Below are 25,647 nucleotides of genomic sequence, written 5' to 3'. Positions count from 1 at the left end.
CTGGCGGGGTCCCGCCAGTGTACCGCGGCCCCATTGAATCCTCCGCGGCGGCGCAGCTTGCTGCACCGCCGCGGGGATTCCGACCCCCCCTACCGCCATCCAGATCCCGGCGGTCGGACCGCCGAGATCCGGATGGCGGTAGGGGGGGTCGCGGGGCCCCTGGGGGCCCCTGCAGTGCCCATGCCACTGGCATGGGCATTGCAGGGGCCCCCGTAAGAGGGCCCCTACATGTATTTCACTGTCTGCTGCGCAGACAGTGAAATACGCGACGGGTGCAACTGCACCCGTCGCACAGCTTCCACTCCGCCGGCTCGATTCCGAGCCGGCTTCATCGTGGAAGCCTCTTTCCCGCTGGGCTGGCTGGCGGTCTGAAGGCGACCGCCCGCCGGCCCAGCGGGAAAGTCAGAATTACCGCCGCGGTCTTTCGACCGCGGAACGGTAACCTGACGGCGGGACTTTGGCGGGCGGCCTCCGCCGCCCGCCAAGGTCAGAATGAGGGCCATAGTGTGGGCATATCTGCTCATGTAGATATGCCCTCACATGTAATATAATGCACCCTACTTTTAGGGCTGGAAGGCCTGCCCTGCCAGAGGCGTGACTTACATATATTGCAGGCAGGGTTGGGGTGGGGGGCAGGGCACACAGGCTGTGTCCCATATCATGTTTTCATTTTGGGTCTGCACCAAGACACGCAGCCTGCAAAGGCAGCACTGTGTGCACTTACGTGAGAAGGTCAATGAGGGTGGCACAATCTGTGCTGCACCACTCAGGGGCCTTCCTTTAGTACCTCATGCCCTAGATACCAGGGGTACCATTCATTAGGTACTTAGATAGTGGCAACTAAAGGTTTGCCAATTGGGAAAAACAACTGTGCAGTTTTAGGGAAAGAGATCTGGCACTAGGGACCTGTTTACCAGGGACCCAGTGCACTTTCAGTCGAAATTGCACCAAAAACCAGGCAAAGAGTGTGGGGTGACCATGTCATAAGAGGCACTTTCCTACAGATGTCCAAACATATTTGGCAAAATCTGTATTTCTTTTCTTCAAGATGAGCTTATGTCAGTGCCTCTAAATATACTCAGACTTTAAAAGCTCTATAAACCTACGCATAAGTTTATAATTATTAGTATCACATGTTTATGCAGTAACTGATGTCTCTTCTGTATGACTGAGAGAAAAACATCTACATCTTGTAATTTCATCTCTAGGTATTCTGCTGCTTCACAGTGGCCTTGAGACACCTGAGATTCACAAAAGTCATTGATTCACAAAATGAAAGGACTTAAAATGCAAAACATTCTTTAAATCCAGTGGTGGCATATTGCGGATTCAACTTTTCAGACGGGTGACATTTTTTACCTTTAGTTGCTGGCTTAAATTTTGGCAGCTCAATCACGGCGACCTCATTGTTGTAATATGATGGATTAAGGCTGAAACCAACATATGAACAAGCTAATTGTAATAATCATGCTGGGGTATTAAAGGGATATAAAAAGTGTCTGGATAGCCAGAAAATTAAATTACTCTCTACTTTGAACACAAAGGTTATGATGGCAACAAGTAAACAAAGCAAGTGAGCCCAACCTACCCTCCCCAGACCACAAGAAGTTCCTTGTCTAATTCCATCTACCCATTCATCCTTTCACCCCTCAATTCAGCCCTTATATGCAGTATTTCATATTTATATTCATCCATCCATTCATTTTTTTTCAGACATCATTCAATTTTTATCCATTCCATCCATCGATCCTTTCACTCTGCCACCCATCCATTCATTCTTCCATCTATTCACTCTGCCATCAATCCATCCATCTACTCAGCAATCCACCCATCCACTTCCCCATCCATCCAGTCTGCTATCCACTCATCCACTCTTCCATTCATCTATTCACTCTGCCATTCAACCACCATCCACTCTGCCTACCATCCTTTCACTTGAACATCCAACCACCCTGACATACATTCATCCACTCTGCCATCCATTCAGTCGTACACCCACTGTGCCATTCATTCATTCTTTCTTCCACCCAGTTATCCAGCCATTCAAAATCTCTTAACTCTGCTGTTGAAAAACTAGTTTCTGGTTGGCACAGGTATGCACCCTGCCCAAACAGGAACCATAATCCTGGTCAGGGTAAGGCGGTGCACAACCTAAATTAATCTCTGCTCCCCTCTGGTAGCTTGGCACACAGCAGTCAGGTTTAACGTGAGAGGCAATGTATAAAGTATTTGTGCAAAACTTCAAACAGTAAGACAGTTAAAACACTATAAAGAACTTAATTTATTGAACAAAACAAGACCAAAATGACATAATTAAATAAGGAGAACTTGAGATATGAATTTTTAAAGAATAAACTGAAATGTAGTGCTTAAAAGCATAAAGTGCCAACAGGGGCTATCTGCTTTCGCTAGACTGGGTCAATTCCAAAAGTTCAGGCTGACCTCGCTTGAGCATGAGTCAGATATAAGGACCAGCTTTGGCCCGCTGGAACAGTACCTTGGTTCACGGTTAAGTCGACTTCGAGGACATAATGCGAGGAGCAAAGGAGGCAATGCGTCCGCGTCAGTCCTGGAGATGTAGGTGATGCATTGACTACGAGCCATGCAAAGTCAGAGATCTGTCAGGAATGAGGTGATGCACCCCTCTGTCGGGGATGCAATGTCCTTGATCTGCACAACAGACAGTGATGCGTCGACACCTATGCTGTGTCCTTGATCCTCAAAGCAGTGGTGATGTCTCAATAGAGATGCACTGGTTCCGAGAGGTGCAGCGGCATCAGCACATGGATTTTGGCAGTTGCAGCACTTTATACCCGCTTCCAAGAGCCAGGTCTGTATTGGCACCAATTGACAGGGCAAGACTCTCAGATGGCAGAGTCCAGGTGCTGTAAGCACATGGGTTGGCAGCTGTTGATGTCCCTGAGACTTCAAAAGCCTTGGAGTCACTTTTGGTCTGGGGATGTAGAGATGCCGGTTCAATCCTTCTCACTCCCAGGCAAGGAAGGCAGAAGGCAGCAGGGCAGGCACAGCAGGAGTCCAGCAAAGTCCAGCAGAGTCCAGCAGAGTGACAGTCCTTGAGCAGCACAGCAGTCCTTATTTCTGGCAAAATGTCCTCAGGTCAAGAAGTGTACTGAAGTGGTGGCGTCTGAGGTCCAGTACTTATACACAGTTCTGCCTTTGAAGTGGAGGAGACATCAAAGAGAAGCCTTCGAAGTGGACAAAGTCCCTGCCCTTACTGCCCTGGCTCCAGACACACTACAGTGGGTTATGCAGCCGTTATTTGGTTCCAGGACACACCTCATTCAGAAGTAAGTGTCAGCTCCTCCTTCCCTTCCTGCCCAGGATGGCCCATTAACATGCAGATGGCCACTCAATCACACCTAAGCTCACTTTGTGTGTGTACCCCTAATATCCTTGGCTGGCATCAGAGTGTACTCCTCCTTGTCCAAATGAGGGATCCTTCAAAACTGATGCACTGAAATGCAACTCAACGCAGGACCTACCATCACAGCACCTCGCAGCCACTCTTTGGTGGCCTCCTAGGAACCGACATAGTGGTGCAATGCAACTTGATACAGGATCTCACATTGCAGCATCTCATAGCTCCTGATCGGAGGCCTCACTGGAACTGATGCAGCATGGTGGGATGCAGGACCTTGCATATCAGCCTAAGTACAACCAGGTACACTTTCCAGAGGGCAGAACTCGGTCCTGTACCCGTCCCACACTCCATCACCGTCAGCCTGAACCTTTGACTTTGTCCTGGTCTGGCAAGACCAGATAACCCCAATTGCACATTTGTGGTATATAGTGTTACTTTTACTTAAGACTTTGAAATCACATATCTCTAGTTCTACTGATTGGATTTTTCATTAGTTATGGTGTCATTTTATTGATTAAAATGTAGTGCACTTTTGTTAATTGGCTCGGGATTTTTTGTTTGTTGTGTCCTCACTTTAATACTGTTTGCTTGCTACATATTTCCTCTAAGTTAAGTCTGACTATTTTGTGCTACCAGAAAGTTAAGCACAGGTTAATTTTGTGATAAGGATTGTGTTTATTATTGGAGTGGGGCTTTCACCACTGTCAACTAATAACCCAGTTTCGTCAAGCGACCTGCCAGAGAACATTATTGACAACTTAAGTAAATGGGGTAGAAAAGCTAAGGTAATCCAACTGGAAAGAGAAACTGTCAATTTAAACACAGTCTTTCAGTGAGCGCAAGAGGAGCTAATAAAATCTGGTGGTTATTTCCTTGAGAAATTAAAACTAGAAATACTTCAAATAGAGTTGAAATCATGAACATCAATCTGCCATGCCAAATGGTGTTACAACAGAGTTTCCCCTGCTATATCAGTTCATCCTTTCTCTAAGACCCAGGGTGACCCAGAAAGGTTTTATCTTTGGATGACTTTTGTCTGTTAATATATATTCCATAGTTGAAGCTACTGATTACTGTAGTACAAATAATGCTCAAATTGGAGTCTTATTTCTAAATGCTGAAAACACATTCACACAGTGAGCTGGGCATTTTAGAAGCTGTGTTAGCCGAAATTAACATTATTCTATAGTTCATCAGGCTGTCAATGTCTCTTTATGAGGAGATGTGCATTAACGGTGAGCTTGTTGGCTCATTGTGAGCTGAACGTGGTATCTGCCAAAGGTGCCCACTGTCACAATTATTATTTATCTTGTTTGTTTTTTAAACCTTTGCTGCTCCTTTAAGGATGAAATATGATATCTTCATGAACCAAGGGCAGGCCTGGTGCATCAAAAATTTAGTTGTGTGCTGATGACGTTGTGCTACTCTCAGTCCTAATTTTTGAAACATACATACTCTGTTTAAACTAATTTGGAATTTTACACTCTATCGGGATAATGTATGACACTAATGCAAAACAAAAGATTTGATTTGTACCAGTGGAGTTATGTTACTTTGTCAATCAATCAATCAATCAGTCATCTTTATTCGATCATGGAAAATATCATAAAAGCACAAAAGTAAACGATACAGTAAAGCATCATAGCAGTTTCAATTCATTGAAAATTAAATCCTTAAAACCAAAGCACATAAAAAGAAAACATCAGGGGCGAGAAGTAAAAAAATAGACGCCCCACAATCACAACTACCCAGCTAACTCCCCACCACTGATTTTCTACAGCAAAAGGCCAACTTAAGAAAGCAGCACACTCTCTGGAATATGTCAGGGCTGTTTAGCATTTGAAGAAAAATGAATGGCACTCCACATTTCTGAAAAGCTATTTTTTTCAATAAAGGTTTAAGACAGAACAAATAAACTGCAAAAGAAACTATAATAGAACATAAAATGCAGAAAACAATTGTTCTGCCCTACCATTGCAATGGCAAGGGGGAAGCATGCTACACCACTGGTTAGCCCCATCCTTAAAACAAACCAAGACAGTTCCGATCTGAATAAGAGAGAGCTCTCCCAACTAATTAACTTAGGGTAAGATATAAAGCCAAATCACCACTTGCCAACATGAAGTAAAAGTGGCAGATGGAAGGTTTCCGAATGGTATCCTGTAGGAAAATGGCTTCTTGTTGCAGTTACCCCTCCCCCCACACACACACACACACACTTTTTTCCTGATATTGATGCTGACTTGACTGAGAAGTGTGCTGGGATCCTGCCAACCAGGCCCCAGCACCAGTGTTCTTTCACTTAAAAATTTACCTTTGTCTCCACAATTGGCACAGCCCTGGCACACAGATAAGTCCCTTGTAAATGATAGCCCTGGTACCAAGGGCCCTGTGGCTAGGGAAGGTCTCTAAAGGCTGCAGCATGTATTAGGCCACCCTGGAGACTAAGTCGACATGGCACTCCCCTCAGGGTGTCATGCCCACACCCCACTGCCTGTGGCATAGGTTAGTCACCCCTCTAGCAGGCCTTACAGCCCTAAGGCAGGGTGCACTATACCACAGGTGAGGGCATAGCTGCATGAGCACTATGCCCCTACATTGTAAGTGCAGGGTAGCCATAAAGAGTATATGGTCTGGGAATTTGTCAAACACAAACTCCACAGTTCCATAATGGCTACACTGAATATTGGGAAGTTTGGTGTCAAACTTCTCAGCACAATAAATCCACACTGATGCCAGTGTGGGATTTTATGAGAAATGCACACAGAGGGCATCATAGAGATGCCCCCTGCACACCAGCCCAACTACTAGTGATAAGCTGACCAGTTTCTGCCAGCCTGCCACATCCAAGCAGGTTTCTGGCCACATGGGGTGAGTGCCTTTGTGCACTCTGTGACCAGGAACAGAGCCTCACACCTCCCCCTGCAGGAACTGTAACACCTGCCATTGAGCCTCAAAGGCTCAAGCCTGATGTTACAGTGCCCCAGGGCACTCCAGCTAGTGGAGATGCCCAACTTTCCCCTCCTGGACACAGTCCCCACTTTTGGTGGCAAGTCCAGAGGAGATAATGAGAAAAACAAGGAGTAGTCACCCTCCAGCCAGGATAGCCCGTAAGGTGTCCTGAGCTGCGGTGACCCCTGCCTTAGGAAATCCTCCATCTTGCTTTGGAGGATTGCCCCGAATAGGATTAGGGATGTGCCCCCCTCCCCACAGGGAGGAGGCACAAGGATGGTGTAGCCACCCTCAGAGACAGTAGCAATTGGCTACTGCCCTCCAGCCCTAAACACCCCCCTAAATTGAGTATTTAGGGGTGAACCTGAACCCAGGAATACAAATTCCTGATGACCTGAAACAACAAGAAGGACTGCTGACCTGAAAGCCCTGCAGAAATGACGGAGACAACAACTGACTTGGCCACAGCCCTACCTGCCTGTCTCCAAACTCAAAGAACCTGCAACAGCGATGCATCCAGTGGGACCAGCGACCTCTGCCAACTCAGAGGACTGCCCTGCAACTCAAAGGACCAAGAAACTCCTGTGGACAGCGGCTCTGTCTAATCTACAAAGAAGCAACTAACTTTAAAGGGACTCCAGCCTCACTCCGTAAGCGTGAGTCCCCAAGGCGACTCCAACGATTCGGACACCCTGAGATTACCTCCCTGCACCCACACAGTGACACCTGCAGAGAGAATCCAGAGGCTCCCCCTGACCGCGACTGCCCGGTAAAAAAGAACCCGACGCCTGGAAGAAGCACTGCAACCGCAGCCCCCAGGCCTGAGAGAAACCAACTACCAGTGCAGGAGTGACCAGCAGGTGGCCCTCATTGTTGCCCAGTTGGTGGCTGGCCCGAGAAGCCCCCCTGTGCCCTGTCTGCATCGCCAGAGTGACCCCCAGGTCTCTCCATTGATTTCAACCTAAAACCCAACACCTACTTTGCGCACTGCATCCGGCCGCCCCGGTGCCGCTGAGGATGTATGTTGTGTGCCTGTTTGTGACCCCCAGTGCTCTATAAAACCCCCCTGGTCTGCCGCCCGAGGATGCAGGTACTTACCTGCTAGCAGACTGGAACCGGAGCACCCCTGGTCTCCCTAGGCGCTATGATATTAGGGCCCTACATTGACCTCTGCACCTGACCGGCCCTGTGTTTCTGGTGCTGGGTGTTTGGGGTTGACTTGAATTTACTGGACTACTTAGCCAATACCTGATCACACAACAAAATTTTAAAAATTGTTATTAGAAACTGATTTTTGAATTTTTTACTATTTTTCTAAATTTTTAAAAGTCCTGCTAGGGCCTTGTGTAAGTCCCTGTTAGCATTTCTTTTTAAGTTTAAAAGTTTGTAAAAGTTAGGATTTAAGTACTAGAAGTAGTTGTTAGTTTCTTCAAAAGTAATCCCAAATTTTAGAGTCATCTTGAGTCACACAGATGAGATGGTGATGGAACTCAACCTCGCCCCTCACCTGCATCTCGGGATGTCAGAGTTAAGGCCTCTCTGTAAGATAAAAAAGATAGAAACTGGGTCCAACCCTACCAAGGCAAAGTTCCAGGAGCTCTTGGCAGAGTTTACAAGGAACCACCTCTCTGAGATGGAGGACCCTCCCTCAGATGGGGAAATTAGTGAACAGGAGGATGGACTCACCCCTCCTGTCCTAATTAGGGAGAACAGGGCTCCTAGAACACTGTCTCTGCAAATCATAGTCAGAGAGCCTGGTTCTTCCACCGGGGAGTCCAGTACCTCTGCAAGCATTGAGGGCAGCCTCAATGAAGAGGACATCCTTTTAGCAAGGATGGCCAAGAGATTAGCTTTGGAGAAGCAGCTCCAAGCTATAGAAAGGGAAAGAAATGAAATGGGTTTAACACCCATAAATGGTGGCAGCAATTTAAATAGGGTCAGAGAGAATACTAACATGCTAAAAATCCCCAAAGAGATTGTTTCAAAATATGAAGAAGGTGATGATATCACCAAATGGTTCACAGCTTTTGAGAGAGCTTGTACAACCAGAAAAGTAAGCAGATCTCACTGGGGAGCTCTCCATTGGGAAGTGTTCACTGGAAAGTGTAGGGCTAGACTCCTCACACTCTCTGGTCAGGATGCAGAATCCTATGACCTCATGAATGCTACCCTGATTGAGGGCTTTGGATTCTCAACTGAGGAGTACAGGATTAGGTTCAGGGGACTCACAAAACCTTGAGCCAGACCTGGGTTGATTTTGTTGACTTCTCAGTGAAAACACTGGATGGTTGGGTAACTGGAAATGAAGTGCATGACTATGATGGGCTTTATAATTTATTTATGAAAGAACACATTTTAAGTAACTGCTTCAATGAAAAGTTGCATTAATATCTGGTATACGTAGGTCCAATTTCTCCCCAAGAATTGGGAAAGAAGGCAGACCACTGGGTCAAGACTAGGGTAACCAAGACTTCCACTGGGGGTGACCAGGAGAAAGGGGTTACAAAGCCTCCCCAGGAGAAAGTGGGTGACACTAGAAATAAAGAAAAAGAGTCCTCTGTAGGCCCCCAACAACCAGTCCAGGTGGGTGGGCCCCAGGATACAACCCAAAACAAAGGTGGGTACCAGGGTAAGAACTGGGATGCTACTAAGGCATGGTGCCACAACTGTAGACAGACAGGGCACCACACGAAGGACACTTCTTGTCCCAAAAACAAGCCCCCTAGCAAAACCCCAGGGTTGACCAGTGTAGCCATTGGGGATGATGCCTCAGATGAGGAGGTCCTCATAGCCTTCATCTGGAGAAAGGGCCCAACATGTGAGTTGGAGATTCCAGAGAGAAGTAGACACTTCCACCACCTACTGGTTAATGGAATCCCAGCCAGTTCACTGAGAGACACCTGTGCCAGTCACATTATTGTGCATGACAGGCTGGTGCTCACAAACCAGTACATCCCAGGTGAGACTGCCAGAGTAAGGGTTAGCCCAGCCAAGGTCACTAATAGGCCTATGGCTTTAGTGCCCCCCCTAGAAGTGGGTGGGACTTTTAGCTGGAGAAGGGTGATAGTCATTACAGACCTCCCCCTTGATTGTCTCCTTGGAAATGACCACCCAGAGATTGGTCAGAGCCCAAGAGAGGAACTGGTCCAGTGCCAGTCCTCTCCCAAGGATTCTGGAGGTACTGTCCCTGTTATAACTGCAAACAGCCCCCAGAATAAAAAGAAAAGAAAACAGTGCAGGAAAGGTGGACAACCTTTAGCTAAGGTTCCAGCAAGCCAAGGAGATTCTGCTCCAGTAGGGGAGAACTCCAAAAGTGGCTCTGGTAAAGTCCAACCTGACCAACAAGACGTCCTGGGTAGTCAGGCAACTGTTAAGCATGAGTGGGTGGCTCCTCAGCTAACAGAAGAAAGAGTGGAAGAAAGGTGTTTGCTACAAGAGGTGGCAACCCCCACTCTACCACATTAGACAGGCACCCTGAACCCAAAGAAGCCTGTAACCTAGCCCCTTCCCTTGTAGTGAAGATGTAAAGGTATGGTTCTGGGCACTGACAGCTGTCAGTGGCCTCTGCTGGGTGTTAGCCTTTATGGCTGCACTGTCCTTGGCATGGTGGTCTGACCCCATGCCAAATAGCAAGTTAGGCCCCCTGACCCTATTGGTCATGGTGGGGTTACTCCAGCTATGGGTAACCTCTTTGGGTAAGCTAGGGGTGACACTGGCTAAAATAAGATTATCAGAGGTGGATACCTCTAACCCCAAAATAGAGAGAATGGGTGAAGACACTAAAAACACAGACAAGAAGCAACTCAGACTGGGTCCTATCACTGTGGAGGTAGGTCAGTTCCCCAGAGGGAATGACCTGAACAGGAGGATGTGAGGCAGAGTAGGCCCTGCAAAAAAACAGCCTGTTTTCCCTACTCTTCCTCACCTGACAGACTAGGAAGACTCTCCAAGCTTTGGCTGAGTCTCCTGGCCTGTGGGCTGGGGGAGGGGCTTGTGTAGGAAAATGGCTTCTTGTTGCAGTTACCCCCCCCCCACTTTTTGCCTGATACTGATGCTGACTTGACTGAGAAGTATGCTGGGACCCTGCTAACCAGGCCCCAGCACCAGTGTTCTTTCACTTAAAAATGTACCTTTGTCCCCACAATTTGCACAGCCCCGGCACACAGATAAGTCCCTTGTAAATGGTACCCCTGGTACCAAGGGCCCTGTGGCTAGGGAAGGTCTCTTAGGGCTGCAGTATGTATTAGGCCACCCTGGGGACCCCTCACTCAGCACATGCACACTGTCTCACAGCTTGTGTGTGCTGGTGGGAAGAAAAAAACAAAGTCGACATGGCACTCCCCTCAGGGTGCCATGCCCACAACCCACTGCCAGTGGAATAGGTAAGTCACCCCTCTATCAGGCCTTACAGCCCTAAGGCAGGGTGCACTATACCACGGATGAGGGCATAGCTGCATGAGCACTATCCCCCTACAGTGTCTAAGCCAATTCTTACACTATCCATTGCCTGCAAAGAAATCGACTCAATGTGGGTAACACCCAAGCTGTTTCCCTCAAAGCAGGACAAAAGACATACATAAAACCCAATTGAGCACGAGGAATTTGAGACTACTTACTCCACTGTACACCAAATTTATCACTCTGAATAAAAAATCAAGAATGTTCTGACCAGCAAAGATATGTCAAGGCAAGAGATGGGGCCCAGCTCGGCCTCGATCTGCCACGTACGGGAGCAGATGGACCCGGATTTTGCATGGGCGCCACCTGTGCATGTCCCGTGCTGCAGAATAGCAAGAGCGTTTTTAAGTGCATTGTTCCTAGGAGGCTCTGTCCCTGAAAGGATCAGCTCTGAAACTATGCTTCCTGGCATGTTACATGATGGAACACTGAGTCCACAGGGATCCTGGTGGTCATTGGAGGTCAGTCCCCCCAATACTTTACTGTAAAACTTCCCACTCTGCGGAATAGCAGGAGCGCTTTTAAGCGTTTTGTTCTCAGGAGGTCCCACCCCCGAAAGGACCAGCTCTGTAACTATTCCTCTTGCATGTTGTACAATGGAAGAGTGAGCCACAAGGATCCTGGTGGTCAGTGGAGGTCCGTTACCCAACACTTTACTGGAAAGCTTCACACACTGCAGGATAGCAGGAGCGGTTTTAAACGCATCGTTCTCAGGAGGCCCTGCTCCCCAAAAGGACCAGCTCTGCAACTATGCCATCTGCCGTGTTGCATGATGAAACAGTGAGTCCACAGAGATCCTAGTGGTCAGCGGAGGTCCACTCCCCCAACACTTTGCTGGAAAACGTCCTGCGCTGCAGGATAGAAGGAATGCTTTCAAGCATATCGTTCTAGGAGGCCCTGCCCCCTGAAAATACCAGCTCTGCAACTACGCCTACTAGTGTTTTGTCTGATGGAACAGTGAGTCCACAGGGATCCTGGAGGTCAGAGGACGTCCGTCCCCCCAACCCTTTGCTGGAAACCTGCAAGTTACTGTGTCAATTCTGGTGCATGTAAACATTATTCGAAATACATGTTGTCTCACCATGCTTATTCTTGTTTCAGTCCCTTACATGATTTCTAGACTTTGGTTTGTCCAGACTTTGAATAAGGGCAGAAACATCTCCCCACAGAGCTAGGTTAGAGTCTGAGGGCTGGATAATCCACAGTTTTGATCAATATGATTTAGATTATGTTTCCTTGTACATGCTACAAGATATCTATTCAAACGCAAATGATAAATTTTCCAAGATGTTTACAGAAATTGATGAGGATTCAGGGGGTCATTCCAAACCTGGCGGTCGGTGTTAAAGCGGCGGCTAACCCGCCAACAGGCTGGCGGTAAAAGAAATTGAATTCTGACCCTGGCGGAAACCGCCAACAGAGACCACCACTTCAACACTCCGACCGTCACGGCGGGACAAACAAACAGCGCGGCGGTCACCGCCAACAGACAGGCGGGAGACAATGTACCGCCCACCCTATCACAACCCGCCAATCCACCACCTTTTCCGGGGCGGTAGCCCCACCGATAAAATCACGGCGGAAACAGCCATTTCGAATGGGAAACGCTCACCTCCATACACCCCATGAGGAATCTGGACAGCATGGAACCCGAACTCCACATCCTCCCAGCGATTGTCTTCCTGCTCCTCTACCAGGAGCACGAACGCCGGCGCAGAAGACAATGGTGAGTACTGCACCTACGACACAGGGGAGGGGGGAGGCAAAAAATTACGGGGACACACATACGCGACACACCCACCCCCACCCTCACCCACTACAACACACACATCAATGCATAGCAATACATCACAGTTACACCCCCCAAACCCCCTGGAAGAATGCAAAGACAAAAGGAAATGATCCTAAACAGTCGAATATATTGTATCACTGGCTTATAAATATATCACACATCTAAAACTATTATATACATAAATATTAAAAGTCCAATAATTTTTGCAGGCATTGTCCGTGGACCACAGGGCCCAAATTACATGGGCAAAACCCACACAGGATACCTGACACCAACGGAGAGAACACTGCAGGGGCATCAGATAGCAAAACTACAGGCACCTCAGGGGGAAGGGAAGGGGGGGGCACCTCAGCCAGATGAGTCCACGACGCCAGATCCACAAGGGGCCTCCATGGCCACTGTTCAATCCTGGGGAGTGCAAAGCCACAGTCTCTCAAGTCTCTACAGTGGGTGGTTTGCCCACTGGACCATCCTGGGGAGTGCAAAGCCACAGTCTCACAAGTCTCTGCAGTGGGTGGTTTGCCCACTGTGCCATCCTGGGGAGTGCAAAGCCACAGTCTCACAAGTGGATGACAGTCTCCACTGGTTCTGGAGGAGGCTTGGTGCCCAGAGTGCTTCGTGCAGCCCTGCCCGACACAGATGAGGGCCTGCCCCACCTGCCAATGGGCCAGCGGTGCTTGAGATGAAGGGCCCTGTTCAGCGGTGCTTGAGATGAAGGGCCCAGTTCAGCGGTGGTTGAGACGGCGGTGCCCAGTTCAGCGGTGCTTGAGACGGCGGTGCCCTGTTCAGCGGTGCTTGAGATGAAGGGCCCAGTTCAGCGGTGCTTGAGACGGCGGTGCCCAGTTCAGCGGTGCTTGAGATGAAGGGCCCAGTTCAGCGGTGCTTGAGATGAAGGGCCCAGTTCAGCGGTGTTTGAGACGGCGGTGCCCTGTTCAGCGGTGCTTGAGACGGCGGTGCCCTGTTCTGCGGTGCTTGAGACGGCGGTGCCCTGTTCAGCGGTGCTTGAGACTGCGGTGCCCTGTTCAGCGGTGCTTGAGATGAAGGGCCCTGTTCAGCAGTGCTTGAGATGAAGGGCCCTGCTCAGCGGTGCTTGAGACGGCAGTGCCCAGTTCAGCGGTGCTTGAGATGAAGGGCCCTGTTCAGCGGTGCTTGAGATGAAGGGCCCAGTTCAGTGGTGTTTGAGACGGCGGTGCCCAGTTCAGCGGTGCTTGAGACGGCGGTGCCCTGTTCAGCGGTGCTTGAGATGAAGGGCCCAGTTCAGCGGTGCTTGAGACGGCGGTGCCCTGTTCAGCGGTGCTTGAGACGGCGGTGCCCTGTTCAGCGGTGCTTGAGATGAAGGGTCCAGTTCAGCGGTGCTTGAGACGGTGGTGCCCTGTTCAGCGGTGCTTGAGACGGCGGTGCCCTGTTCAGCGGTGCTTGAAATGAAGGGCCCAGTTCAGCGGTGCTTGAGACGGCGGTGCCCAGTTCAGCAGTGCTTGAGACGGCGGTGCCCTGTTCAGCGGTGCTTGAGACGGCAGTGCCCTGTTCAGCGGTGCTTGAGATGAGTGTCCAGGTCAGCGGATCCGGCCATGGCATGGATGTCACTCGCCACCTGACATGTGGCTGGCGGGGCCTTCCTGCCCATCTGTCTGGTGGCTTGCGGGGCCCTCCTGGGCTGCAGTACCGGGCCTGTGGGTGTCCTCCTGCCCACCTGGGACGTGGCTTGCGGGGCCCTCCTGGGCTGCAGTACCGGGCCTGTGGGTGTCCTCCTGCACACCTGGGATGGGGCTGGTGGGGCCCTCCTGGCCAGCTGGCCTGCTACCGAACTTGTCGGGCGTGCTGCCCTTCCCACCCTTCCCTGTTCGCCTGTGGCCCTTTCCCACCTTTGGCGGTGTGCCAGGTGGCACCCGACTTCCTGCAGGAGCCAATATAGGGATTTTGGTCCCTGGTGTCTTTGGTCTCTCGCGCCGGGCACTGGCAATCTTCAGATGCTTTTCCGGGGGTGGGCTGGCCGTGCCTTGGCTCCTAGCTGAACTGGCTGCCCTTGAGGGTGGGGGACTCCACAGTCCATGGCAAACAGTCTTTACAGGACCCGGTTTTGTGGTGGCTGAGGTGCTGATTGGAGTCTTATGAGATGGACGGGGTGGGGGAGTTGTTGGAAAGAGGTCAAGTTTGGAAAAGAAAAGCAATTTCGAAAGAGAGGGATGGGTAGGTGTAGTGGGTATGGGAGTGGAGGAAGAGGATGTGGTTGTAGGGGTGTGAAGTCTGGTGTCTTTGGGTGCAGGTGCTTGGGCTGGAGGCTGTTGTGAGGTGGATGGCTGTTGGGTGGGTGGCTGCCTGCGTTTGTGTAGTTTGGAAGAAGGGGTGACAGACACACTGGGAGAGGACACAGGGGACGTGTAAATGGTAGTGGGGGTGGTGACTGCACGTGTGCGGAGTGTTCTGGTGGGTGTGCTGGTGATGGACGTAGTGGCTGAAGATGTTGTGCATGCAAGTGTGAGCGGAGACGTCACAGGGAGGGAGGAGGGAGACGAGGAGGAGGGGGACACAGTGGAGGCAGTGGGTGTTGGTATGTCTGCATGTGGATGTTGCTTGTGTGAATGCTTGTGTGATGTGTGGTGCTTATGTCTGGATGAGCTTCCCTTGGGTGTTGAGGTGTGTGCAGGCTGGTCTGATGGTGTGTCTGGGATAGGCAGAGGTACAGGGGATTGGGTCTGGGTGGAGGAAGTTGGAGGGGGGAGGCTAGAGACAGGGACAATGGCTGCCGTCAGTGCTGAGGCCAGAGCGTTGAACGATCGCTGATGGGCAGCCTGACCAGAATGAATGCCCTCCAGGTATGCATTACTCTGGTGCACCTCCCTTTCTACACCCTGGATGGCATTCAAAAGGGTAGACTGCCCAACAATGATGGTCCTCAGGAGGTCAATGACCTCCTCACTGAGGGGCAGCAGGGGTGACAGGGGCCTGACAGGGGCCTGAGGTGCCTGGGGCGAAGGAGATGCCCACCTTCATGGGTGAGCAGGCACGGGGCAAACGCTGAGGGGCTGCTGGGAGGGCGGTGCTGGTGCGCTGGGTGGCGGCTGTACCTGTTGTTGCGGGGGGCACGGATGTTGCCGCCACCACAAGGGAACTCCCTTCAGAGGAGGAGTCGCTGTCACTGACATCAGCACGAGTCCCCGCAGTGGAGCTCCCCTCGCCCTCCGTCCCACTGGTGTATTCTTCGGACTCCGTTGCATGGCCCTCCAGGGCCATGTGGGATGCAGCTCCCTCGTGCTCTGATGCCACTTCTCCTCCGCCTGATGATGCTAATGCACACATGAACAGGAAGACCACAAAAAAGGGGGGGGGGAGAAATAAAGACATGTTGAGTGCATGCATTGGCAACACCGTTGGCGGAGAGGACAGACACAGAAGCCCCCTGCACTACGCCGCGCACTTGGGGTCCACTACGCAATCCGTGGGACATGGCCTACAAGCCTATGGACGACAACTGCACACATAGATGACACAGGGCCATGGATACCTGTACTTGGCACCCTACAGAGGTGGGGGGCGGGGGCACAGGGCCATGCCTTACGGAGGGGCCTAGCCTACAGAAATCGCCCTGGCCTAGGGATACCCACAGCCCTCCTCCCCCACCCAGACACCTCCACTGCGCGCAAAGTCAGCAGAATGTATTTGTACTCACCCCCTTGTGTCTGCTGTGATGTCCTCACGCGCCCATCCAAATTGGGGTAGGCCACCGCCAGGATCCGAGACATCAGGGGGGTCAAAGTACGACTGGCACCCCTCCTACATTGGGGGTCCGGATGTCCTTGGCGATGGCACGCCAAATAGCGACTTTCTGGTGGGCGCTGACCTATGTGACATGTACAGGGAGAGAAAAATTGTCATCACCTTCTGCATGCTCGATGTGAGTGGCCCCCCATCCCCACCCTTGCCATGTGGCACATGCTCTCATCTGTCGTTTGATGCATGCCTCAATCGCTCCCCTCCCCACCATCTTTCATCCACCCCACTCAACCCAGGCATTACCCAATATGCATGGTCCCTGTGTACTTACCTGTTGGTCTGGAGGACCGTAGAGTAGCGCATACTGGGGGAGGACCCCATCCACAAGTTTCTCCAACTCCTCCGCAGTGAAGGCAGGGGCCCTTTCCCCAGTCGCATGAGCCATTGTCTCTTCCAGACCGAGGTCACAGCAGCACTTGCAGTGTAGGTCCTCTCCTGTGGAAGATCAGGTATCGAGTGATTAAGCAGATAGAAAATGGCGGTCACGCCCGCGGCGGTGCGTACCGCGGCGGTGCGTACCGCGACCGCCGGCGCACATCGTCATTGGCTCCTGAAACCCATAGGGTTCAATGTTAACCAATGCGGCTTTGCGCCGTGGTCTTCGACTGCCTACCGCCACGGTGTGCCACACCAGCGCATTGACCTCACATCCCACTGTCGCACTTCACAGGTCAGGCAGCCGCCATTTCAAGGGCCCACATGGCTTAATTTCTACTGCGTCACACATACCTAGGCCTTGCATCAACACTCCTACAAACCATTCAATGCATTGGGAATCGTGTTATGTGCAAGCTGTGGTTACGTACCTGTGGGTTGATTGACTCTGTGCTCGCTGTTGTCCTTCATAGGCACCATCCGCTGGGACATGCGAGGAGATGGAGGAATCTTCCGGTGTACAGACCGCTGGTGGACCTGTCGACAATGGAGGAACGACATGTCATACTGACATACAGGCTTGACCGAGCCACTATACAGGAACTGTGTGCCCAGCTGGAGCCAGACCTGATGTCACCCATCCGCCAACCCACAGGGATCCCCCCTCTAGTGCAGGTGCTGTCAGTACTCCATTTCTTAGCAAGTGGGTCTTTTCAAACAACAGTGGCCATATCATCAGGGATGTCCCAGCCCATGTTTTCCAAGGTGTTGTCCAGAGTGTTGTCTGCCCTTCTCAAACACATGCGGAGCTACATCATTTCCCTGAGGTGGGGGATTTGGTTACAGTGAAAGGAGACTTCTATGCCCTTGGACATATTCCCAACATCATTGGTGCCATTGATGGGACACATGTTGCTTTGGTCCCCCCCAGCAGGAGTGAACAGGTGTACAGGAACCGGAAGAGTTATCATTCCATGAATGTACAGATGATGTGTTCGGCTGACCAGTACATCTCCCATGTGAATGCCAAGTTCCCTGGCTCAGTGCATGACGCCTACATCCTGCGGAATAGCAGCATCCCTTATGTGATGGGTCAACTCCAGAGGCACCGGGTGTGGCTATTAGGGGACTCTGGTTACCCCAACCTGTCATGGCTACTGACCCCAGTGAGGAATCCCAGGACAAGGGCAGAGGAACGGTACAATGAGGCCCATGGGCGGACTAGGAGGGTGATAGAGCGAACCTTTGGCCTCCTGAAGGCCAGGTTCAGGTGCCTCCATATGACAGGTGGATCCCTAATGTACTCACCAAAGAAGGTGTGCCAGATCATCGTGGCCTGCTGTATGCTTCACAACCTGGCTTTGCGACGCCAGGTGCCTTTTCTGCAGGAGGATGGTCCAGATGGTGGTGTTGTAGCAGCTGTGGAGCCTGTGGAGAGTGAAGAGGAGGAAGGCGAAGAGGACGACATAGAGAACAGGAACACAGTAATACAGCAGTATTTTCAATGACACACTGGTAAGAGTACACACCAGCATATTACATTTACTTAAAGACTCCTACCTCTCTACTGTCTGATTTTTCACCTAGTGTATGGTAACTGTGTTGTGACTTTCCCTTCCCTTTTCAGAGATGTGGGCCCCACTGCGTGACATCTGCTTTGTTTCCCCATGGACTACAGCTGTGTGACAGCGGTTTGTTGGCATCACAATGTGAATGAACATTTTGGCACGGTCATGTCTAATACATTTGTTCTAAATCACAGCCAGACTCCAGATTGTTTTGTGCAATAAGTGTGTTTATTCAAGTGCTCTAAATTGGATGGGTGGTTGCAAATCGGTGAGGGGTGATGGTGGAGGATTGTCCATGGCAGAGTCCAGACTATCAGTATCACAGGTGCATTGTCCAAATGCCTGTGGAAAGTGGAGCAGGGGCAGTTTAAGGTTGGACAGGGTGACAATGTGGGACAGTGGGATGACAATCAGGGCGGTATCCTTCGCTGGTGGGGGTCTTGACATCTTACTCTGTCTTCTTCCTGGATCTCAGGGCCCGCTTGCGGGGTGGTTCTCCTTCTGCAGGGGGTGGGGTTCTGGTGGCCTGTTGGTCTTGTGTCGAGGCCTCCTGTCCACTAGCGCCGGCGGAGGTGGTAGGTAGTTCTTGGTGCATGCTAGTGTCAGGGGCCCTTTGAGGTGCCACAGTGTCCCGCGATGTGGTGACTACCTGATTCAGGGCCACTAAGATGGTACCCATGGCGGAACTGATGTTTCTTAGTTCCTCCCTGAACCCCATATACTGTTGCTCCTGCAGAAGCTGGATCTCCTGAAACCTGGCCAGGACCGTCGCCATCGTCTCCTGGGAGTGGTGGTATGCTCCCATGATGGAGGAGAGGGCCTCGTGGAGAGTGGGTTCCCTGGGCCTGTCCCCCCCTGTCGCACAGCAGCCCTCCCAGTTCCCCTGTTTTCCTGGGCCTCTGTCCCCTGGACCGTGTGCCCACTACCACTGCCCCCAGGTCCCTGTTGTTGTTGGGGTGTTGGGTTAGCCTGGGTTCCCTGTAGTGGTGGACACACCGCTGATTGACGTGTCCTGGGGACAGAGGTATGGGCCCGCTGGGTGGGTGCTGTGCTGGTGTTCCCAGAGGGGGGAAGGTCTGCTGTGGCCTGTGGCTGTCTGAGGGGAGCCGACTGTCCCGAGGTCCCCGATGGACCGGGCTGGTCATCTAGATCCAGGGAGACAGAGGTGCTGTCATCACTGTGGGCCTCTTCTGGGGGTGGAGTGGACATTTGTGGACCCTCCTGCGCGGTGACCTGGCGTTCGGGTCCTGCAGGGGTATAAAAGTATGGTTATTGCTTCTGTGTGTGCCATAGCGTGCAATGGGTGGGTGCCCATGTACCCCAGTGCTGGCATTCCTTTGTGGGGGCTGTTGTGATGGTGGTTTGGGGCGGGGGGTTGTATGTGTATGTGCAGTGGGCATGCTTTGTTGATGTGTGTCCATGCTTTGTGTACGCATGCAGTGCTAGGTGTTGGGATGGGTGGGTTGTGATGGTGAGACATTTGCAAGGAGTAGGTGTGATGGGGGTGAGGGTGGGGGTATGAGTTGGCATGCAGGTGGGGTGGGGGGGATGAAGTAGTGAAGATGAGACTTACCAAAGTCCATTCCTCCAGCTACTCCTGCAAGGCCCTCAGGATGCAGGATGTTCAAGACCTGCTCCTCCCATGTTGTAAATTCTGGGGGAGGAGGTGGGGGTCCCCCGCCAGTCCGCTGCACCGCGATGTTGTGCCTGGATACCATGGAACGCACCTTCCCCCGTAGGTCGTTCCACCTCTTCCTGATGTCGTCCCTATTTCTTGGGTGCTGTCCCACAGCGTTGACCCTGTCCACTATTCTGCTCCATAGCTCCATCTTCCTGGCAATGGTGGTGTGCTGCACCTGTGTCCCGAACAGCTGGGGCTCTACTCGTACAATTTCCTCCACCATGACCCTGGGTTCATCATCAGAGAACCTGGGGTGTCTTTGCGGTGCCATGGGGTGGTGTGGGTGATGTGTAGGGTGGATTGTGTGGTGCTAAGTGTGGTGATGTGTATTGTTGTGTTGTGTGAAGTGCGTGCAAATATTGCTGGGTGACAGTGAATTGGGCGTCTTGGTGCTCAGATGTCTTTTCTCGGTGCGTGTTCACGAATCTCTAGGAGTGGAGGTTTGTGGGTGATGTGGGTGTGTATTTTATATTGTATTGAGTGTGTGGGAGTGGTGTGTGTATGTGTATCAGGTGTGTGTATTTTGAATTGTCCAATGTGGTAGTGTTTTGTACAAGTGTGTGTATTTCGAGCGCGGCGGTGTGTACCGCCAATGGAATACCGCGGTTGAAAGACCGCCGCGTGGACTCGTGTGTCGTGATAGTGTGGGCGTATTTCTGTTGGCGTGACGGTGGAGGTTTGGTCATCGCCAGTTTCTCACTGCCCTTTGGTGTGGCGGACTTTTGTGGATGTCTGTATTTTGGCGGTTTGCCTGTTGTGGGTCAGAATGACCGTGGCGGTTTACCGCGGCCGCGGCGGTGTTATGGCGGTCTTCTGAATGGCGGTAAGCGCCTTTTACCACTGAGGTTGGAATGACCCCCTTAGTGTTTTATGTTTTCTAGCTAGGTTTAAGATTTTGAAACATTGCCACAGGCTTTAATGTACCTTGCTGCGAGCTCTGCTCAGAATTTACAGTAAGTGGCTCAGTAAATTGCACCCCATTACTGATTTTGGCTGTATACTATTATGGAAAATCCTAACATTTTTAAAAATGTTACTCTATTTCTGGGTAAATGTGCAAGCAATGGTATAAAAGAAGTGGCTCAAACATATCAGCTAAATAAATACATTCAAATCATCGATTAACTTGGAAAAGGAATTGAAGCTGTGCTTTAGAGGCAACTTCTAAAAATTCCTCCAGTGGTGAAATGTTAGGCAAAAGTTAATAAAGGTATACCATTTGTAATATGTGAACATGCCTTCTGGTGGATACCCCACCTAGGGTCATATATCTGGGATTCACATAGAATTATCGTCACTTATTAAGGCGAACCACTGTGAAATATGTACACAGCAGTCTGACGAAACTGGAACAGTCTTTACAGATTCAGCTTGAATCCAAATTAATTACATACTTTGCCAGTCACCTTAAATGTATGAAGACAACAGTGCTATTCCATACATTCACTTTATTTAATCCCTCCATAGCCACTCCCTCCAGGCTATTAGAGACACTGGCTGATTATGAGTTTGGCGGATGGAAGTTCAAACGGGGAGATTGCCGCCATACTGACTACATCCCCACTTGCCCCATTAAGAGTTTCCGCTAGGTTAGCAGACGGAAACCTGAGTTTCCGGCCACTGGGTTTGCATGAAACAGCCTACAGCATTGTCTCCGGCTCGTAATTGAGACGGTGGCAATGCTGTAGAGCGCAGGCTGCACCAGCACCCTAGCAATGTTCACTGTTTGCAGATAGTGAACATTGCAATGGTGCTGGCCAGGGGGGCCCTGCACTACCCATGCTAAGTGCATAGGCAGTATATGGGCAACCCTGGATCCCCTGCATCTGTTCTCTGCCAGCATTTTCATGGCTGTGGTACTGCCATAAAACCGCTGGTGGAGAAGGGGGTCGTAATCGCCAGGGCAGCATTGCTTGCAGTGCAGCTCTGGCCGATTCGGACCGCCACTACCTCCACACCACCGGGCTCTCTGGTCCTGGCGAAGCTGGTGGTTCCCTCGTGGCTGGAACCGCCAGGGTTGTAATGCAGTGGTTGGACTGCTGCATTGGCAGCGGTCCAACTGTCATCTGCGAGTCTGGGGTCTAGTGACCGCCAGACTCGTAAGGAGCCCACTGTCTCTAGTTCTGAAAGTTTCACTTTCAAATCACTGATTTTAAGTGTGTTAGTCTAATTAGTTCAATGGAAGCAAACCAAGAGTCTATTACTTAGAATGTACAGACTGTCACACAGAATTCCAGGATAGGAAACAAAATGCGTAATGGCCTGGAAGGAGTTGCTCGCCCTATTATGCATACATTCTCATGCATACATTCTCAAAGATTTACACCAATCAGTGTCACTAATGAAAGGGTCATTGTGTACACACACTATGGTCATGTCCAGCATTAACACATTACTGGGGGACTGTATTCAAAGAGTTAAGTAATGTATGTAGAGTTGAGAGCAACCCTAATTCGTATCTTGCCCTCCTCGAGCATCCTTAGGCTGACACTAATTATAACCAGGACTGCACTTTTCTGTGGATGTCTAAGTCTATGCTCAGTACTAGTTCCAAAGTGGTTGTAGGCCGAGATACATATTGTATCTGCCTAGTTAGTAAACCAAAATATATAATGTGGAGGGAGGAAATATTGTATAAAAGAAGGGAACAGTATCAAACGTTTGATGAAATATGATACTGTTTAAATGTTGCATTGCTATGAATTGTGCTTTTTAAATAAATTTGGAGAAACAAAAATTCATAAACCTTATGGTTTACCTCTGTTTCTGTATGTGGACTTAACTAGCCTGTGACTCAATAAAAATCACAACTCTAATCAATTAACTCTTTGTATTTAGGATCTATCTCTATCCTTACCATGGTAGTCCTAGTCCTGTTGTACCTTTCAGATGCCAGATCAATTCACAACCCAAGGGACTGTCAGTGGAGACACAGTATTGGAGACTACAGTTCTACCAGCTGCACACTGTTATATACACTACCTTCTCCCTACTGTTTAACCCCCACCCTCTCCCCTATTCCCCTATGACTTGCCTCTTCCTAGCACCCAGAGCTGCACATCCTGAGCATTCACCCAACATGTGGCAATCAGTGGTAGAGAGGAGTTTCTGCTGTCATTGCTCTGATCTTCTCAGCTGACCCGCAGAGTTTGCTGCAAAGCCTTGGAGAACCTTCATAAGTGGCAGACATGACTGAGCTCAAGACACCACCTCGGAAGTTTCTGCCAAGATCTGAATACATCCTTCACAAAGGCTGCAGGAGTTCATACTACTCACGATCTGGTTGTGGTATGTGTTTGTGAATGACGGCCTAAGAGTAAACATTCCTTTCTGTTTGCTTTCAGTAGGGATCAATGTCAAGTTTGGACTACAAGTCAAAGAAGGTCAGTCTGGGATCCTTACTGATCATAACTTTCCATACAGTAAAGAATGGGCAATATATATATTTTGAATGTGTATTTTTACGTCGTGTATTGTGCAATACAACAATGTTTTGCAGGACTTACATATGAAACATGGACAACAAATATTTACAGTTATTTAGTATATCCAATATACATTTTATGATGGGAAATTTAGCAAATTTACTGTGTAGGTTACTAGTGATTTACTATGCTTGATTTCGTGTCCCCACAATGTCTGCCGCTCATTGAAGCCTTACAAAGGAATGTAAATAGGTGCCTTTTATCGGGTACGTTGAAACTAGCACACAATGTAAAGTTGCTTGTCAACTCGTCACAACTTTTGTGTTCGACTTACTGCACTTTGTCATGAAGCGTATCCTGATGTGACCTCTTTGCTCTCTGCGCCTAATGATTCAGTCCACACCTCACCCGCCTTGTGAAACCACGAGTGGTAAAACTGCTTGTAGAATAGCTTGTTACGCATGCGGAGTCCAGGTGGCTTCCAGTTTGGGAAGGACTAATTTGCAATGGGTGGTCGTCTCCCATAAGACCACAGTAACAAAAAACTGATCTATTCTAGGTTACAGTACAGAGCTATAAGCAGCCCCATCACAACTCTGGTGTTTCAGATACATTTTTTTTAAATGAGTTATTTGCTGAGGTTTTTATTATTAACAGTCCTTACCACATTAGGTTCCCTACATCCCTTTACACAGGGTTACTAGCCTTGCATCCTACACCTCACCTCAAGGGTAATTTGACCACATCAGTCCATACTGAGATACCCAGGTCCCAGTGTAGCATGTTAATATATGGTTAAATGAGGATATACAACCTCTCCCTCCAAATACATGATGATAAATAGTGGCTTATGCATGTACATTTACGCATACTTACGTGCACACACTCCGATTTCGTACCTCGGACTGTCTCGGCTGTAGTCACAGTACAAGCCCTTGTGGTGGTCACAGGAATCAGCCTCGGTGCAGTTTTCTGTGAGTTGCTTGGCACACATCTTACAGCAGTCACAGCCATCTGTGATCATACTGACCCCAGGCTCACACTGAGGCTCCCACACTGGGCACTCGCACGGCCACTTACAGTACTGAGTACGTGTGTAACCTTCTGTCACTGCTGTCGCAGGGGGCACTTCCGTGGTGTTCTGTGGAATGACCTGTGCAAAAGCAAAATGTTTTCCAAATTACCAATGTTTTCCGACACAAAAAATGGCAGAAGCAGAAACAAGACGCAGCATAGCAGACCATCCAGTAGAGGCAGTCTTACTCCAATCGATTTATAAAGCCTAGTTTCAACAGTAACACGATGCAAGATGAGAGAGAGAGAGAGACATATAGAGAGACAGAGAGATCGAGAGACAGAGAGAGAGAGAGAGAGAGAGAGAGAGAGAGAGAGAGAGAGAAAGAGACGCAGTAAGCCTCTGTATGCATGTCTTCTTGCAGTGGAATCGGTGGCAGTGTGGTCTGTCACTACAACCAATGGGCCCATTAATAATCCTTGCCCCCATACAATGTTCCATTACGCAGCACTTATACACAACATCCACCACCAATGAGCTGTGAGTATTATTTAATAAGAGTATATGAATATATGCCCATAGATATTGATAACCCTCTCAGTTTCTCAAAATATGCTGCATCACTCCAGTTATTAGGCATCCTAGGGCTTTTGTAAAGAAGGCGGCTCTTTTCTTGTGCTTTGGAGTAGAATTTAACTTTTTCTTTAAAAATTCATAACTTCTGTTTTCATTAACTTGTTTTTGATTTTCTTGTGTAACATTAATCAATATCATATTCCTTTTTACAAAATTATTTTCAGAATGTTAGGTGCTTTATTTTTAGAGACGAGCGTGCAAGCGCTCTGGCCCCTGTAGTAATCTCTCTGTGGGCTTTAAACCACGCCCATGACATGCCCATCAGTTTGGTTGGTTCATGGGCTTGCCTTTTAAAATTCGCTTGATTTCATTAGTGAAAGGCATGCATATGTCATGCCTTTTCCAGTGTTTAGCCCTCCTCAAGAGCACCGGTCAACTACTGAAAACATACAAGGCTTTCGTGTTTTCCACATGGCATCTGGACTATTTTTTTTTTATTTCCTACCCAGCGTGACCTCGCTGGGCAGTAGTCAAGCGCTTTGCATGACATCGATCCTGTTACATGGATCATTGCACTTTTGCCGGTTACATGGATAATTGCACTTTTGCTGATACATTTGACTGCAAGCAAACTTCTGTTTCCTTTTGTGTG

The 25,647-nt window shown here is 49.7% G+C and overlaps 1 protein-coding gene across 2 annotated transcripts in view; it reads right to left on the bottom strand.

Annotated features, from left to right (window-relative positions):
* Window positions 1-25,647, bottom strand: part of CCN4 (cellular communication network factor 4) — a 149,226-nt gene that overhangs the window by 22,347 nt on the left and 101,232 nt on the right. The window contains exon 2 of one of the 2 annotated variants that reach the window (XM_069220784.1): window positions 24,304-24,557. In XM_069220784.1, the coding sequence (XP_069076885.1) occupies window positions 24,304-24,418 (115 nt within the window). In that variant the 5' untranslated portion in view covers window positions 24,419-24,557. Of the gene's footprint in view, window positions 1-24,280; window positions 24,558-25,647 lie in introns of both variants that reach the window. The other variant, XM_069220783.1, reaches the window with a different exon arrangement.

This window comes from Pleurodeles waltl, chromosome 2_2, assembly GCF_031143425.1.
Source record: "Pleurodeles waltl isolate 20211129_DDA chromosome 2_2, aPleWal1.hap1.20221129, whole genome shotgun sequence".
In the NCBI taxonomy this organism is placed as follows: domain Eukaryota; kingdom Metazoa; phylum Chordata; class Amphibia; order Caudata; family Salamandridae; genus Pleurodeles; species Pleurodeles waltl.
Note: the sequence above shows the minus strand (reverse complement) of the source record. Positions and strands in the feature narration are given on the sequence as shown.